Below are 14,795 nucleotides of genomic sequence, written 5' to 3'. Positions count from 1 at the left end.
ATCAAAATGAGAGTAGATAGGTTGGTGGAGAGAGAAAGTTCAGAGCAGTGAGACAGCCTGGCACCACCTCCCGACAGGCACTGAAGAGATATGGCCTGACGACCAGGATGCAGGTTAGAGGATAGTGGGGCTGAGACTGTCCCTGAGAACATCTAGGGCTAGGAGGCTTCTTAGAGGTCATCTTGCTTTGCATCCCTCCGGGAGCTTGACTTCACTGTATAGAATCCCTGGCAGGGCTGACTAGCCCCAGCTCCTGTATTTGAGAGCTTGCTGCTGTGCAAGGCTGTCCGTATCATTGCTGCAAAGCTCTGTTAGAAGGTCAAGTTCTCTGGGTAATGGGATTGGAAGTATTTTCTTTTTATCAATGCTTCTTAAATTTTATAAAATTAGCATGATTCAACTTTTATTGGCTTTTACAAAAGTATTTTTTAATTCTGTTCATCAAAGCCACCTTCTTCTCTGTTTACTCTGACCTACACTTATCTTTCCTGTCTCTAAATCTCATTGTTAATTTCTGTATAATCCAGTACATGTCTATATACTGTCTTGTGTTATTACAAGTTTGTTTCACTCATGTTGGTCTCAGCTGTCCAGTGAAGAACATTTTCCTCTGGCCAAATTGTGACTTATTTTCTCATTTTCCCTGACACATAGCACTGTGCAGGAATTGGCCACTTATGATGGCTGGGTACTGGATTCTCCAGGTGTCACATAAATTATCTGGCATTCCACAGAGGCTCTGGACCTGGGGATGCCCCCAAACACCCACAGTTCTCCTGGACCTGCTGAGCCCCTTGGAAATGACCCAGGTATCCAGTCACTGGCATTGCTAATGTTCAACCTGTCACATTATTCTGCCTCTATCTCCTCTTTGACCTCTAGTGACTGGGCCAAGAGACCTGCAGAACCTAATGTCCTGTCCAGATTCCAGATTAAATGTCCTCCAGTAGCTACAGCACAATCAGAGGCTGGAAGATCACTTTTGTATTCTTTTCTCATTATTTGTGAACAGCATTAGAGCAGAGGTGGTCTCTAGCGGCTACCAATCTTTAAGAAATTACCCCGTGTTCTATTCTTGAAAAATGAGCCTTATTGCCATCGTGTCTACTGTGTGCCAGATACCATGCCAGACAGCTCTGTAAAGCTGACTGCAGGGACTAGGTCCTGACAGCCATCTCTTTGCTCTCTTGCTCAGTCCATACTGGGAGGCAGCTACTCAATTACATTTTTACTAGCAAACCCTCTGAAATGACCTTCTACAATGATATCATCACCCTCTTTTTACTCAGAAACCACTGCTTAGCACTATTAACATCTCTCCTCTCCATGCTAAATCAGAGGGGCAGGATAGCCTACTTAAATAAAGCTTAGAACAGGAGACCCTGCTGGTTTCTTGACAGTTTTTTTCAAGTGCATTCAGACATGATTCTCCATAGATATTGAAGGGCTGTCAGGTGGGAGGAGGACAAGATCTACTTTGTGACCGAATCCTATTGCTTCTACAATCCTAACATGGCTCCCGGCTCCATGCCACAGTCCTGCTTCAGACCACCATGCACTTGCCTGGATTACCACAGCAGCCTCCCAACCAGTTGGCCTGCCTGTCCAGTCTTGCTCCTCTAATCCTTTCTCCAGAGAGCCTAAGTGATCTGTTTAAATTGTAAATCTGATCACACCACACCTCTGCTTAAAACTCCATAATGCTTTTGTATGGCCTTCAGGATAAACCTAAACTCCGCAGCATTGCTTTGAAGACCCGGTCTCGGCTTGGCTCTCAGGCTGCATGTCTTGCCCAGACTGTTTCAGTCCTACCAAACCACTTGCACACTGAATCCCAAATACTTTTTAATTCTCTTACCTCTAGGTCTTTGTCTAGAACATAACCCCTCCCCTGTTCACCAAGTTAGCTCATTTGCCTTCCAGGTGTTACCTCAGATGTCACTTCCTCCAAAAGTCTACCCTGGTCATCCAAGGCTACGCTGGGTATCCTTCTGTCTTCTGAGTATTCTAGGTGTATTCTATCTTCTCTCCTGTCGTTTTATCTTGTGATTGCCTGTTTCCATGTATCTTCCTCTCCAGACAATAAGCTCCTTGAGGGCTGGGATTGTTTTATCTATCGTATTTCCAACACCAGTGCTTGGCACAGAGACACTCAATAGTTAATGAATGAATAACAGATGAGCTAACAAGAATAGGTGGAAGACTCAGAGGGGTACATTTCTATGTACTGAAGAACTTGCTAATAACTAGTGATATTAAAAAAAAAAAAAAAAAAAAAAAAAAGAACACACTGACCTACCAAGCACAGGGAAAGCCCCATCTCTGAAAAGTCTCCAAGCAGAGCCCAGCTGGTCATCAGGGAGCTTCCTCAGTAGATGGCAGTAGATGTGAGATGCCCTCCACTCATTTCCCATCTGTAGGAAGCCACGCTTAGATTCACTTGTGAGGTCAAAAGACTTGGGCTGGGGTCCCAGTTCTGCACTGACTGTGAGGCTTTGGACCAGTCATAGCCTCTGAGCTTTCTTGCTTGTGAAATAGAAATGACACCTGCACTGCCTACTTCAGAGATTTTTGAGGTTCGAATGAGATCACACATGCTCAAGTACTCTGTGAAAGCCTTAAAATAAAATGAAATGTATTTTTTACCATGTAATCTTCAGGACTTGCAGCCTCACTGAATAATTTGAGTTTCACAACTAAAATGGAAACCAAGTGCCACATGTAAAGCACTGCTGCAGGGAGAGCTGCGAATTAGAGCAGAGACCTGCCTCTTCTGCGCTGCACTACCGCCCTAGGGAAGATAGTGGGCATCCGGAGCATCTGGTTGGTTGGGGTCTGTCAAGGGCTTGTTGTTCTAGCCATCAGAGAGATTGCTTGGGGCCTACTACTGATGTCTTAAATCGTCATGAAAATCAGCAGAAAACAAAAACTACAGACATACTCAGTAAACCTTTCCTTTGGGTCCCTTGATTTATGCTTAAAGGAAAGTCAAGAACAATTAACAGCATTTCACTTCCCCTTTAGCAAGACAAACCCAATGAAACCATTAACCATTTAATTTAAAGGCTTTTTATTAGGAACCAGGGGAATGAGCTGCTTATCCCTCTATAACAGTCTAGAGCAGGTCGTCAGGCCCAGGATGGAGAGAGGTTATCAAAGGTGCTGTGGTGTGCTTTGCTGCACGTGCTTAGGGCCTGGAAGGAAAGGTGGTGGCAACAGAGGTTGGCAGGAACTGGTGTTAGTCGAAACACCAAAATCCTGGGGGAGAGCCCCTCTACCTTCCTTCTAACTCCACTTGAGGCGGGAGCATTCCAGGAGACAGAGAATGTGAGCAGGATGCAGCAGTGTCATCTGAACCCCTGGCTTCGTTCAGTGCTACTTCACTTGCCGGCCCTCCACTCTTCTTGCCGTTTAGTGATTAGGTATTTGAAGAACTCATACACAGACCATGCTATGGCTGTGGAGGGGATCTGGTAAATTACTCTAGCTTGCACCCCTCGGAAGTAGGCGGTCACCCCACCTACTTGATATACCGTCCTGAAGGCACTAGCCATGCCTGTGATATGTCCTGTAATGTGTGAGTTCAAAGCCAAGGACTCCTGGGTGTTGAGCAGTGTTTTGCAAACGTCCAGTGGGGTTGTGGCTGCGGCAGCTACAGCTCCTGCGCAAGCTCCAGAGAGGACGTGGGAGCTTGGGTTGTACCGTCTCTGGGGGTTAAAGTGCTCCTGCAGGAATTCATAGGTCATGAAGTGAATGGCTTGGAAGGGAACGTTCATGGTCAGCTGGGTGGTGTAGCTGCGGTAGAAGGCCCCGGCCCCTTCATTTTGCCACACTGCCCGTACACAGTCTGTCACCCGGTGGTATGGTGAGTTGTACATCTGCATCCTCTGCTTGACCACTAGTAGTGCCATCATCAAGGAAGGAAGTGATGACAGCGGCCAACCAGTGATGGAGAGTATCCAGATTCAGAGTCCCAAGTCAGCAGATCAGCCAATGGAATAGAGAGAGAAAAAAGTATGAGTGAGCTGCTGGCTAACCTGAGAAGTCAGCTTCCCTTTTTTGAGGGGAGGGAGTAGGCAGCGGGTTGGTAACAAGTCAAAAAACAATAAACCCACTTCCATCAGGACTTCTGTAAAGCCAGCCAATTCACACACAGGACGTATCTATGGTTTGGGAGCTCCAGAGAGTCTTCTTGAACTAAGTACCTATCTCTAATCTTACCCTCTTACAACTCCCAACAAGAAATGACTCCATGACAGTGAACATTATCATGAACACAGGCCCCTAACAATCCCAATCCTCAGGTACAAAGAGCACCTAACTTCTAAAATGTGAGATGGTGATCCTCCTAGAGGGGAGGAGAGAGAAGTGCTACCAAAGAAAAGATTCTTAGCCAAAAAGAGTTGGCTTTAGTTTTCAAACACCTCCCACTCCCTCAAGTAGATAACATGGTGTGAGCTCTGTGGAGCTTCAGCTTAGCTTTGGCTCTGTCCACCCCATGGCCTTGCCCAGACAGAAAATGAACGTGGCAACAATGCTATCCTCTTGTATTTGTTCATCCTCACGTGGAGAATGTTTTTGGAGAATTTTCCTCCAACTGAAAAGCCAAGACCCCAGTAGAAATGCAGGGACTGAGTTCTACAATTTAACCTTTCATTCCTATCCCAACTAGCTTCATTCCGATAAGAAAGGCAATATATTTAAGTGTCAATTCCTGCAAATCATAAGAGGGCAAAAAAAAAAAAAAAAAAAATCCATCTTCACCTCTTTGAAGAAAAATGAACCTGCTAAACTTTCAGGACAGATCAAATCTACTACAAAGGAGACTCCCAGGAAAGCCCCAAAACAGGCCACATGGAGCCATATCTTTTTCTAGGGAAGCCCCAAGGATTAGTGAAATCCCAGTGAATCTGCTTCCTGTCCAAGAGGGTGCCTCCTAACTACCAAAAACACGGAGGGAGCACCCTCTAGTGGTAAAACAAGGTAAGAGAATTTCCCACCAAAACTGATGGGCTCTTTCTTCTGCAAACTGGAAAGAAACACAGGTGCAGCTGCCCAGAGTGATAGGTTGAGGAATCATTACCTTCTGCAGGGTTCATGGCTGCATCATGAAGTAATGTTGCCACACACCCGGCCGCACCTGCAAACAAGAAAACAACTGCCACATGTAAGGCCAAGAGAGCGTGACCAACTCATTGAAGTCTCCCACTGAAGGGGAGTGGCTGTGCTACACCACAAGGTAACGTTAGGAGGTAGTCCAAAAGATGGGGACCCACTGCTCCTAAACTCCTGTTTAAGGGAAGTATCTGTTCCCACCAACTTTGTAAGGTCACCAATGCATTCCACATCCATGATAGGAAGGCCAGCTCAGGTCTTATCAATAAAGATCGTTCTGAGAATAAACGCAGCGCCCCAGAGAGGAAGCAGATACACTGCTGCCTAGGGATGCCAGCACATCACCTGCCACCAGTGGAGGGAGATACGGGGGCCAGGTGGTCAGATCTCATAGAATCTCACCACAGAATCCCACCTCTGTCCTGCTGCAGAACCCATTTGCAGATCCTAACGTTTGTCTATAAAGATCTTTCGTTCAGGTCCTGAACTACTCTACCCCTCACCCTCTCCACACTCAACTTGGTTCCAGCCAGTCCTGAAGCCCTAGGCTGCTATCCTTTCTCTTACTTCCATACAACCTTCTGGTTTCTTCATGCAGTTCCTTGGCCCCACCCCCATTCACTTTGTCATGAGGCTTTGTCATGTTCTCAACAACACAAACTGCCTCTGGTGAGTTAGGATCCTGAAAAGGTGAGGCGAAAAGCAGGGGCTTCATTAGTATCTTCCTTGGGTGGCTGGCTGGGTCGCCTCCAATCCTGCCCTGAGGAGCAGGACACCATACAACTATGAAACATACACTGGGGGTAGTTCAGTGTGTCTCCACGTTACCAGGGCATTGGAAGTTGATGCCAGGGAGATGAGAGGAACAAGTCAAGCTGGTAGGTAAGGGAGGATACTGTAACCCTTTGTTGAGATGCCCCAAAGGAAAAGGCAGGGTTGAAGCGGCCCGTTGTCTGAGAACATCAGGTTTGGAAGTCCCTCCCTTAAAATCTGGCCTATCCCAGCCCAAAGCTTCAGCTCCAAACCATGCTGAGACTGGAAAGCACTGACAGCAGCAAAGCCCAAAGAGTTGGGAAAGTGGGGGAACCAGCACAGGAAGGCTCAATACCATTGGCAATATGGCTATTGCCCCCAGGGTGGATTACATCACTCAATGTCTTTTTTAACTTTTCGTAGCAGGCAAAATAAAGGGCGTGGGCAGGCCCTGCGCCTGTTGCTGTGACGTTCAGCCCCCTCATGGGCCTCCATAGGCCCTCCGTTCTTATAATCCTCCAGAGGGCTTCCAACACATTGCGATAGCGGGCAGCTGGGTCAGGCTGTAGACTCTGCATCCGGGTCTGAAATTACAGCAAGGAGAAGCGCAATGTCAGCAATGCCAACTTCTCGCCCTACCTCAACACACTGGGCAGACCTTCTACATGGAGCTGTGCCCATCTGTGAGAGGGATATCTGACATTCAGCTTATTTCCAATCTATAGCTGATCTTTCTTTTAAGCCTTGGACCTTTCTTTTTCTAGTTATCTATGACCCTGAGAGTGGAACACCATTATTTTCCTTGCAAAAAATAATACCACCATTTGCTAAGTGTCCTGGTACTCCAAAATCATTCAGAGCACCAGCAACAAATATCAAGCTTTCAGAAGTTGCTTTTGTGCCTTAATACACTCAAGCTGACAGTTCTTCACAAATGGATTCTAAATTCAAGTATTTACTGTCTATGACATACTTTATGCTTTATACCTAAAGACTGCCCCTGGCCCTGCTTCATGACCACACACTGAGGGGCGGCTAATATTTTGATACTTTTTCAGACTATCTGGCAATGGCGGCTGGGTCTACACCGAGTCTTGGCAGAAGTAGCATTCTTAATAGATGATTTTATTTCTTGGGAAAGAAAGTTTACCCTGAAACTGCAAAGGTGGGAGTGTCTAGCTAGAAACCAATCTAGTCTCCAATCCTGAAGGGCCCTTCCAGATTTCTAATCTAAATTGATTGAATCCCAAAATTGGCATTAGTAAATAAAATCAGTCTCAGTGAAACATAATCCTTGGAATCTCTCTAAAGGATTCAATGATTGGAATAAAAGCATAGGGTAGACACTTTGTATGATGTTCCTTGACAAAGTTTTGTTGAAATTTGGGAAATTAATCTTATTTGAAACACCTCCCTAAATTAGACCTTTTCTGAAGAGTGTGTCTCCCCAGGAAAATTTCTCTGACCCATCTACTGACCCATTTCAAGGTAAAGTAACATGGAAACTAATAGTTAATATAAAATCAATGTCTAAAAAGAAAAACCAATGTCTGGTGCCTGACACACAATAAGCACTTCTGATTTGTCTGCTGAATGAATGAATCTTTTGTCACATAACTGTATCAGTTACAATCACTGGTGAGCCAATGGGAGCAAGTGATGCCCAAGTACAGTTTAAATTTCTGCATCAATCTAATCACTAGATTCTATTTGGAATTAAAAGCTTGAACCTTCGGCCAGGCACAGTGGCTCACACCTGTAATCCCAGCACTATGAGAGGCTGAGGCAAGCGGATCACCTGAGGTCAGGAGTTCGAGACTAGCCTCGCCAACATGGTGAAACCCCGTCTCTACTAAAAATACAAAAAAATTAGCCGAGCATGGTGGTATGCGCCTATAATCCCAGCTACTCAGGAGGCAGGAGAATCGCTTGAACCTGCAAGGCGGAAGTTGTAGTGGGCCTTCGCTGGTTTGAGCCACTGCACTGCAGCCAGGGTAACAAGAGCAAAACTCCATCTCAAAAAAAAAAAAAAAGAAAAAAAAAGCTTCAATCTTCCTCTTGGCCAATTGGAATCCAAGAGTAATACCTTTCCTCAAGATCATGGGAGAAAAGAAACTAACCAGATGAACAGGTCCCGGTTAGCTGCAAGCAATCCACATTCCTCTGGTTATTTTCTCCTGCCTGCTACCAACAAAAAACCGGAAGCTTAAAAGGTTAGTTACTGGATGGTCAATCAGAAATACTCTATACAGTATCACTTATCACAATTTGACACATTCTTTCCTACTTCCCCCCACAAAACCTCATGTATTTCCAATAAAGGGTTTGTTTACTGATCTTTCACATCACACAAGGCATATAAAATCCATCAGAAGAGTTGTTCATAGAGACTACGGGTCAAATGCTGGCTAGAGCTACCAATAAGCAAAGATAAATTGAGCCTCTTGGCTTATCATGTTTCCATGCATTTATTCAAAACTGATCTTGTATAGGGAGAATGTTCAGAAATTGCATTGCTCTGCCGCAGTCAGTGGTGTATTTGGCTATCAATTCTGAAAGGTTTGGCTTCAGAGACCTGGAACTCCTCACCCCCAAGAGAAAACCAGATTGTGGGAAGCTACTTTGAACATTCTATACACACATCTAAGTCTAACTCAACAATTCTAACTCGATAAAAATACACCCTTATGGAGAGGACCTGGGCATAAGCTATGCTAAGTATATAAATATGGCTCCCCAAGTTTGTGGGCCAATAAATCTGCCTTTTACAGAAAGATGAAATATCTAAGTAAGAATTTCTGAAAAATCTCAGTATGAAAAACCTTGACCTGGCTTGGAGAAAAGTCAAACAACCCAGTAGAGAGGTAAGTGGTTTGGTAAAAGACAAGCCACATTTGAGTCAAAAAGCCTGAGTCTGAGCCTCAGCTTTGCTAGTTGTATGATCTTGGGTACGTCACTTAACCTCTCTAAGCTTCAAAATTGTCATCTATAACAACAGGCCAAGAATGACTGGCTCATAGGGCTGTTGTGGGGATTAAAAGAGATAAGGTATGTAAAAGCCATTGGTAATTTATAAGGTGCTAGAAATATAAAGATCTTTATTGTATTCAAAATGATTCTAAGATATATTTGTTCATATCTAAGAATTTACAGATCATGGTAGCATTGCCTCCTGTATAAGTCATTTCACAAATATACATGGGCAACTAACTGTCCTTAGCCACTAATAAATCGGGGTTAATTTTGTATTTTTTGTTTTCCTTTTAAAGTTTCTCTGTGGCTATAATGATTTACTTGTCCCACTATTAATCTGAAGGTCATATGTTCAGGGACAAGCTTTACTGTGAAATTCTGTGCCTTGCCTGGTTCTTGTAATCTGCTTTTGGGAAGCTATACGGAAGGCTTGAGAGTCTGATACACTGAGTTCAAATCACAACTGTGCCACCTAAACTCTGTGACCTTGGACAAGTTATATAACTGTTCCCTAAGCCTCCTTTCAACTGTAAAATAATGAACATGGTTTCTACTTCATCAAGTTGCTTCACAGATTAAATGAATAAATGTATGTAAGGTACTTCAGATAGTGCTTGGCACACAAGATCACTGAACACTTATTATTAGATGCAAGAAAATCAAATAAGCTAATGTTTCCATTTCCTAACCTTTCACAGGTGAATATGTACAGATACCATTTACATTTGGAAACTGGAGATTTATCTCCCTCTGCTCTTCCCCTCTTTATTATATAAGTGGATATTTGCTTCACCACTTCAGAGCCAACAACAGCAGCTTGATGATAGGTGGGTACTTAGCCAGATGATTTTGAGAAGGGTTCTGACCGTTTTGGGTTGCAGAATCTGTCCCCGTAGATAAAGTCTGGCGCTTGCCTCTGAGGCCCAGAAAAGGAAACTGGGATTTATCTGGGCTCCCAAGCCTCTCCATTATGGCCATGGAAATAGCTGGTTGAATAACGATGGTCTAGCAAGGCTACACTGACTTCTCATGGTCCCTCTCAAGGATATTAAAAGTCAACTTGACCCTGATAAGTAGCTGAGGATGGACAGGCTTGCATGCTAAGAAGCAATGTCAGCTTTCATTTGCAAACACTATGGTTGCCCTTTAGGCTCCAACAACATGGATACCTGCCTCCAGTCTTAAAGACTGGGCTGCTTTTCCTCCCCACCATCCACTTATTAAAAGAAGAAGGATAACTGCCGGAACAAGCAAACTGGGAAGCCCTTTCCTTTCTGAAGGAAGGGATTTGAATTTTACTTTCATGCCTGCACAAAAGCATTGAACATACTCACTGACACTAAATCATACTGGCCTCACCTAGTTTTTCCCTCTAAGTCATTTAAATCCCAGCATTAAGTGCAAGTCAAAATGAGCCTTCTAAAATAAGCTTTCGTTATTGTTGACAACTCCTGAGCATTTTTTTCTCAAATCTTTATTTCCTTAATGGAGGGCTTTCAAGATATAACTGCAATGTTGTATGACTAATTTTTTAAAAACCAAAATGCCAAAGCTTATGTAAATGAGTAAGAACTGTTCTTCAAAATAGTTACCTTGGAAGGCTACAATTGACTTATTCCAGCAATGCTGTGGTTATGCAAAACCTTTCTGGAACTTCTCTTTCAGAGGTGTTTCCTCAATGGGTTTATAGGCCTCAGAAGTAAAGCAGTCTCCTTGCTTTCAAGTCCCACCTTATTTTGACGCCAACAGTATTACCCATTTTGACCTCCCACTTTGTTCACCATATTTGATTCTGAATAGTCTTTGTTCCTGCAAAATCAATTCCATCTTATCACAGGGCAAAGATTTGCCTCCCTTAAGGACATGCACCCAAATATTCTAGAAGCATTTTTAACAGGGATTTATAAAATGTTTATAGCAACAATAGCACGATGTAAATATATGGAGTAAGGAGATAACCTCCCATTATGTTATAATGGAACAGTGGTTAAATTGGTAAGTTACAGTAATATTTCTAAGATAAATTATTACACTGTATTTTTCAAGCCATTAAATAATTTTCACGGTTTTCTTTGATCTGTTTTCCATTCAATACTCATCCAGAAAAACAGCATCCTAAACCCTGCACTCCACTCATACTGCACTTACTCCCTAATCTAAGTCTAGGGAGCTAGATTATATTAACTTTTGGATATACGGCATTATTAACTCACAAGTCATTCAACCTAGAGTCTATACATATAATGTATGCATCTTTTTTATTTGTACTTACTCGTTTTACATTTCAATGTTGTTACTTCTCATGGATTTTACTGTTTATTTCTATTTCTCCCAATTGACAAGGGCATTTAACATTCTAATGTCCATTTTAGTCAAGTACATTTACCCCATTTTCAATGGATATGGCCCTTGTTAGGAGTTACCTTGTGCTAAAATACTCCTGCCAGTTTACTGTCATTCACAAAGCTTAATGAGCACTCCCCCCATTTCCTTATCCACATTACTAAGGAAAACATGAAACAGTACTGGAATCAGAGGGAGGTAAAAGGGATCTACTTTGCATTTCCCAAGTTGATTCTCTCCTCCTTTTGAATACATAACACTTTCCTGATTTGACGAGGAAATATAAATCAAAAAGCTGCCAGGTTACTGTTTGACTATTACCCTTAACATGTAAAGGAGGTATCGGTCTTTGTCATATCAACAGTCCCCTCTAGTTTACCTCTCCCTCAATTCAGTCCTCACCTTTAGTGGCTGCTACCTTTACTAATGCAAGAATAAGAACTGTAAAGAACAATAATCTGTTTCTTTCTTCACCCAGCTTTCTTCAGAAGGACCTGACTTCTGTATACATTAATCATCCTGCTTGGTTGTGAATGCAATTATACTTTCACAAGAATCGTGTCCTCTTGTTGATCTCATTCCATTGTCTTCATACTTACATCTACTTTCTAATACCGTCACACTTCCTTTCTAGGCAACTTCTCCCTTTTTGTCAACTTCAGGTGGCCAAAGAAATTGCTATCAGTTTCATCTCTCTTGTTTGGAGGCTGATGTGCTCCCTGCACATACAGTCCTAATCCCAGCTCAATTTTCATGTTCAGGAAATAGGTGGGGTATCATGCTTGCTTCACAGAGAAACTGAAACCTTTTCCTGAATACGATCTTTCCCATATTACTTCCAGTCTGGAACTCTGCATTCTCACTGCACAATGATTTCCAATCACTCATGTGTTAAGATTTAACGTGTAAGTCCTTTATCTAGCTGAAAGATTCCAGATTCGGGTTCCTGCCCCGTCAGTAAAGGAAGATACAGTAAGGAGTTTGTAAAAGCACTAGCCCAGAAAACATCTCAAGCCGTTAGATCCATTTCAGGGTCTGGGTCACGCCAGCTGGCTTCACCTTAATCGAGTTAGTAGCACTTACCTGAGCTTCGGGATACCCCATCCCACCCTATTCCTGTTTAGTCCCAGGTGGGGTCCAGGGCTTTGGCTGACAGATTTTCGATCCTGAGTCCCGATTCAGATTTCACTGACGGTTAGAAATAGGTCCTGGTTCCTGACTGGGATCAACTCCCAGCTGGGACCTTGCTTGAATGGAGTGTCGGTTCGAATCATGTGGTAGTGGCAGGAGCCAGGAAGGAACCCATGTCGGCTCCGGCTCTCAGCCGGGATCCTGGCTCCGGACAAGACCCAGGGGTCGGGTCAGCCCCAGGTCTGGTTCGAAGCCCAGTGCAGGTCTCACCTTGACGCAGTCGATGGGGTACATCACGCAGTGCTCCAGGATCCCTGCCACGGCGCCTGCCACCATGTGCGTGGTGACAGTGGCTCCAGCCGGCAGCGCCTCGTAGTCCGGGCCGGAGTCCGGATCTTGACGTACCGGCGGCCTGCAGGCCCCGGCCTCCCCGCCGCCGGCCCCCCGGCCCACGCCCCGCTGCAGCCACCCGTCCAGCAGCGCCGACTCCCCGGGGCTCCGCCCGGGCCCTGCCGCCGGCCCCCCCGCCACACCGCCAGCACCCCGCCCCTCCAACTCCATCCACCCGGGCCAGCTGCGGCGCCCACCCCCGCCGCCGCTGCCACCAGTCCCGCCGCCGCCCCCCGGCCCCGTAGTGTCCGCCTCAGGCGCGGCCCAGAGAGCCCGGGGCCTCCGGCTCCCGCTTGGCCCCGCGGACACGCCCCCCAACCAACCATTGGTGCAGACCCCGAGTTAGACCCACCCTTTTCCTGACGTAAGAAAAATCAGTCGGTAGTATTAGCGAAGTCGCCTGTCATTCCTCCGCCCTGAGGCGTTGCTAGCGCCTAAATCCCACCCCTTCCCCTTTGATCTTGGAAGCTTCTTGTTTATTGGTCACTGATTGGCCGACATGTGCGATCAACCCGCCTCTGACTTTTTAGAAGGGCGGGAGAAACTTAAGGCTGAACTTTGATAGGCTCAACCACTCTTGATACTTTGACCGCGGCCATTGGCCCGCACCACGTCGGTCCCCGATTGGCTATAGAAAGAGCGAAGCGCCCAGGGAGTCTAGGGGCCGACTTCGGGCCCCTTGCTGGCGCCTGCAGAGCTGCGGTCCCAGTGCGCGGGATCGCGTCGGGGGCGGGGCGGTGACAGGCCTTCAACGTCAAACTGCTGACGGGCACCGTTACGACCAGCGCTCGAGTGCGCTCCTCAAATTCTGAGACGCGTGGCTGGAGAGCGGGCGGCCCTGGCCCCGGAGAGCCGTGTTCCCGCGGGATCTCGTCGCGGGCATGAGGCGGAGCCGGCCTGGACCGGTCATCCTCTGGCTGGCGCGACCAGCAGCCTGTCCGGGAAGCCGTTGCGACATGCGGGCCGGGAACCGCCTCACAGCCAGGGGGGGACCGCGGCGGCCCGCTAGACTCTTGTCGGGTCTGGAGTGGGCCCTGGGGCCGGACCCAGTGCTCCTCAGGCCCCAGCGCCCGGCACTGAGCCTCGCATCCACGTTTGCACAGTAAACCCAGCAAGTGTTGAATGAATGAGGTCCTCCGGGCCCCGGCTGTCACTGGGCTCTGCGCCAGGCCGAGAGCCGAAGGCGGGGAAGGAAGATGTCGAAATGGGCGGGATGATTCAGAGATGACGGCCGGTGGCGAGGCGGGGCTGGAGGCCGCATCCCAAAGGCAGCAGGAAAGTGCGGCGGCTGTGGGGAAGCTCGGACGCACTGCCCGGCCCAGTCTGAAGCATCAGCATCTTGTTCCTGAGCCGGCGCGCTGATGGGCCCCCCGCCTGGTGATGAGGGCCTCTGCCTCCCTCGGGTCAGCCCGGGTCCTGAGAGGCAAGGCCAGCGATTCCCGGCCTTAGGACCTCCTGCGCTAGGGAGCACGGGCGCCTTCCGTTTGCCTTCCCTGAGCGTGTTGGCACAAGCCGCCCGCGGTTTCCAGCTCTGTCTTCTCTGTTTTACCCAGATGATGCAACTGTGGACTTTTTCATCTGTTTATAGCCTTTCCTTGGATAGGAAGGATGTTTTCCTTTTTTTCTTTCTAAAGTTTAGCCCTTCTCTGGGCTTCCTTTTTAAAAACTTTTTGTACTCTTAAGCGGTCGTTGTTAACCGTTGGGTCGCGACCGTTTGGAAAATAATAAACCTACGAATTCTCTTCTACTTCTACCTCCCATCCCCTCTGTGCACCCAAAATTTTGCATATAATTTCTGCATTTCAGAGTCCCTGAAGGTGCCATGTGGACACCCTAGGGGGTCCATTAACCTAGTTAACCTCTCCCTGGCCGGCGCAGTGGCTCACACCTGTAACCCCAACACTTTGAGAGGCCGAGGTGCGACGATTGCTTGAGCTCAGGAGTTTGAGACCAGCCTGGACAACATGGCAAAACCCCGTCTCTACAAAATAATAATAAATACAAAAAAGTACAAAAATTCAAAAATTAGGTGGGTATGGTGGCGTGCACCTGTAGTCTCAGTTACTGGGGGGAGGATTGCTTGCACCAGG

At 46.4% G+C, this 14,795-nt stretch overlaps 1 protein-coding gene across 4 annotated transcripts; it reads right to left on the bottom strand.

Annotated features, from left to right (window-relative positions):
* Positions 1-3,053: 3,053 nt before the first annotated feature.
* LOC105478414 (solute carrier family 25 member 28) lies at positions 3,054-13,419 on the bottom strand. 4 transcript variants are annotated; one of them, XM_024791799.2, is made up of 4 exons: positions 13,058-13,419; positions 6,224-6,452; positions 5,084-5,140; positions 3,054-3,898 (listed from the first exon to the last, which is right to left on the bottom strand). In XM_024791799.2, exons 2-4 carry the CDS (start codon positions 6,444-6,446, stop codon positions 3,381-3,383), a joined length of 798 nt encoding a protein of 265 aa, XP_024647567.1. In that variant the 5' UTR covers positions 6,447-6,452; positions 13,058-13,419; the 3' UTR covers positions 3,054-3,380. The 4 variants fall into 4 exon arrangements, with proteins under 4 accessions (XP_024647567.1, XP_011733989.1, XP_024647566.1 ...); XM_011735687.2 differs by lacking the exon at positions 13,058-13,419 and adding an exon at positions 12,586-12,981; XM_024791798.2 differs by lacking the exon at positions 13,058-13,419 and adding an exon at positions 7,989-12,556.
* Positions 13,420-14,795: the final 1,376 nt, after the last annotated feature.

The sequence above is a fragment of the Macaca nemestrina genome, chromosome 9, assembly GCF_043159975.1.
Source record: "Macaca nemestrina isolate mMacNem1 chromosome 9, mMacNem.hap1, whole genome shotgun sequence".
Lineage (NCBI taxonomy): Eukaryota > Metazoa > Chordata > Mammalia > Primates > Cercopithecidae > Macaca > Macaca nemestrina.
Note: the sequence above shows the minus strand (reverse complement) of the source record. Positions and strands in the feature narration are given on the sequence as shown.

What these genes read in the sequence shown, in the direction of transcription:
- LOC105478414 (XM_011735687.2), bottom strand. Translation starts at nt 12,876, where the DNA reads ATGGAGTTGGAGGGGCGGGGTGCTGGCGGTGTGGCGGGGGGGCCGGCG. An exon ending in ACCCCATCGACTGCGTCAAG is followed by an intron (nt 6,453 to 12,585) that starts GTGAGACCTGCA and finishes CTGTAATTTCAG; the next exon opens with ACCCGGATGCAGAGTCTACA. An exon ending in CAATAGCCATATTGCCAATG is followed by an intron (nt 5,141 to 6,223) that starts GTATTGAGCCTT and finishes TCTTGTTTGCAG; the next exon opens with GTGCGGCCGGGTGTGTGGCA.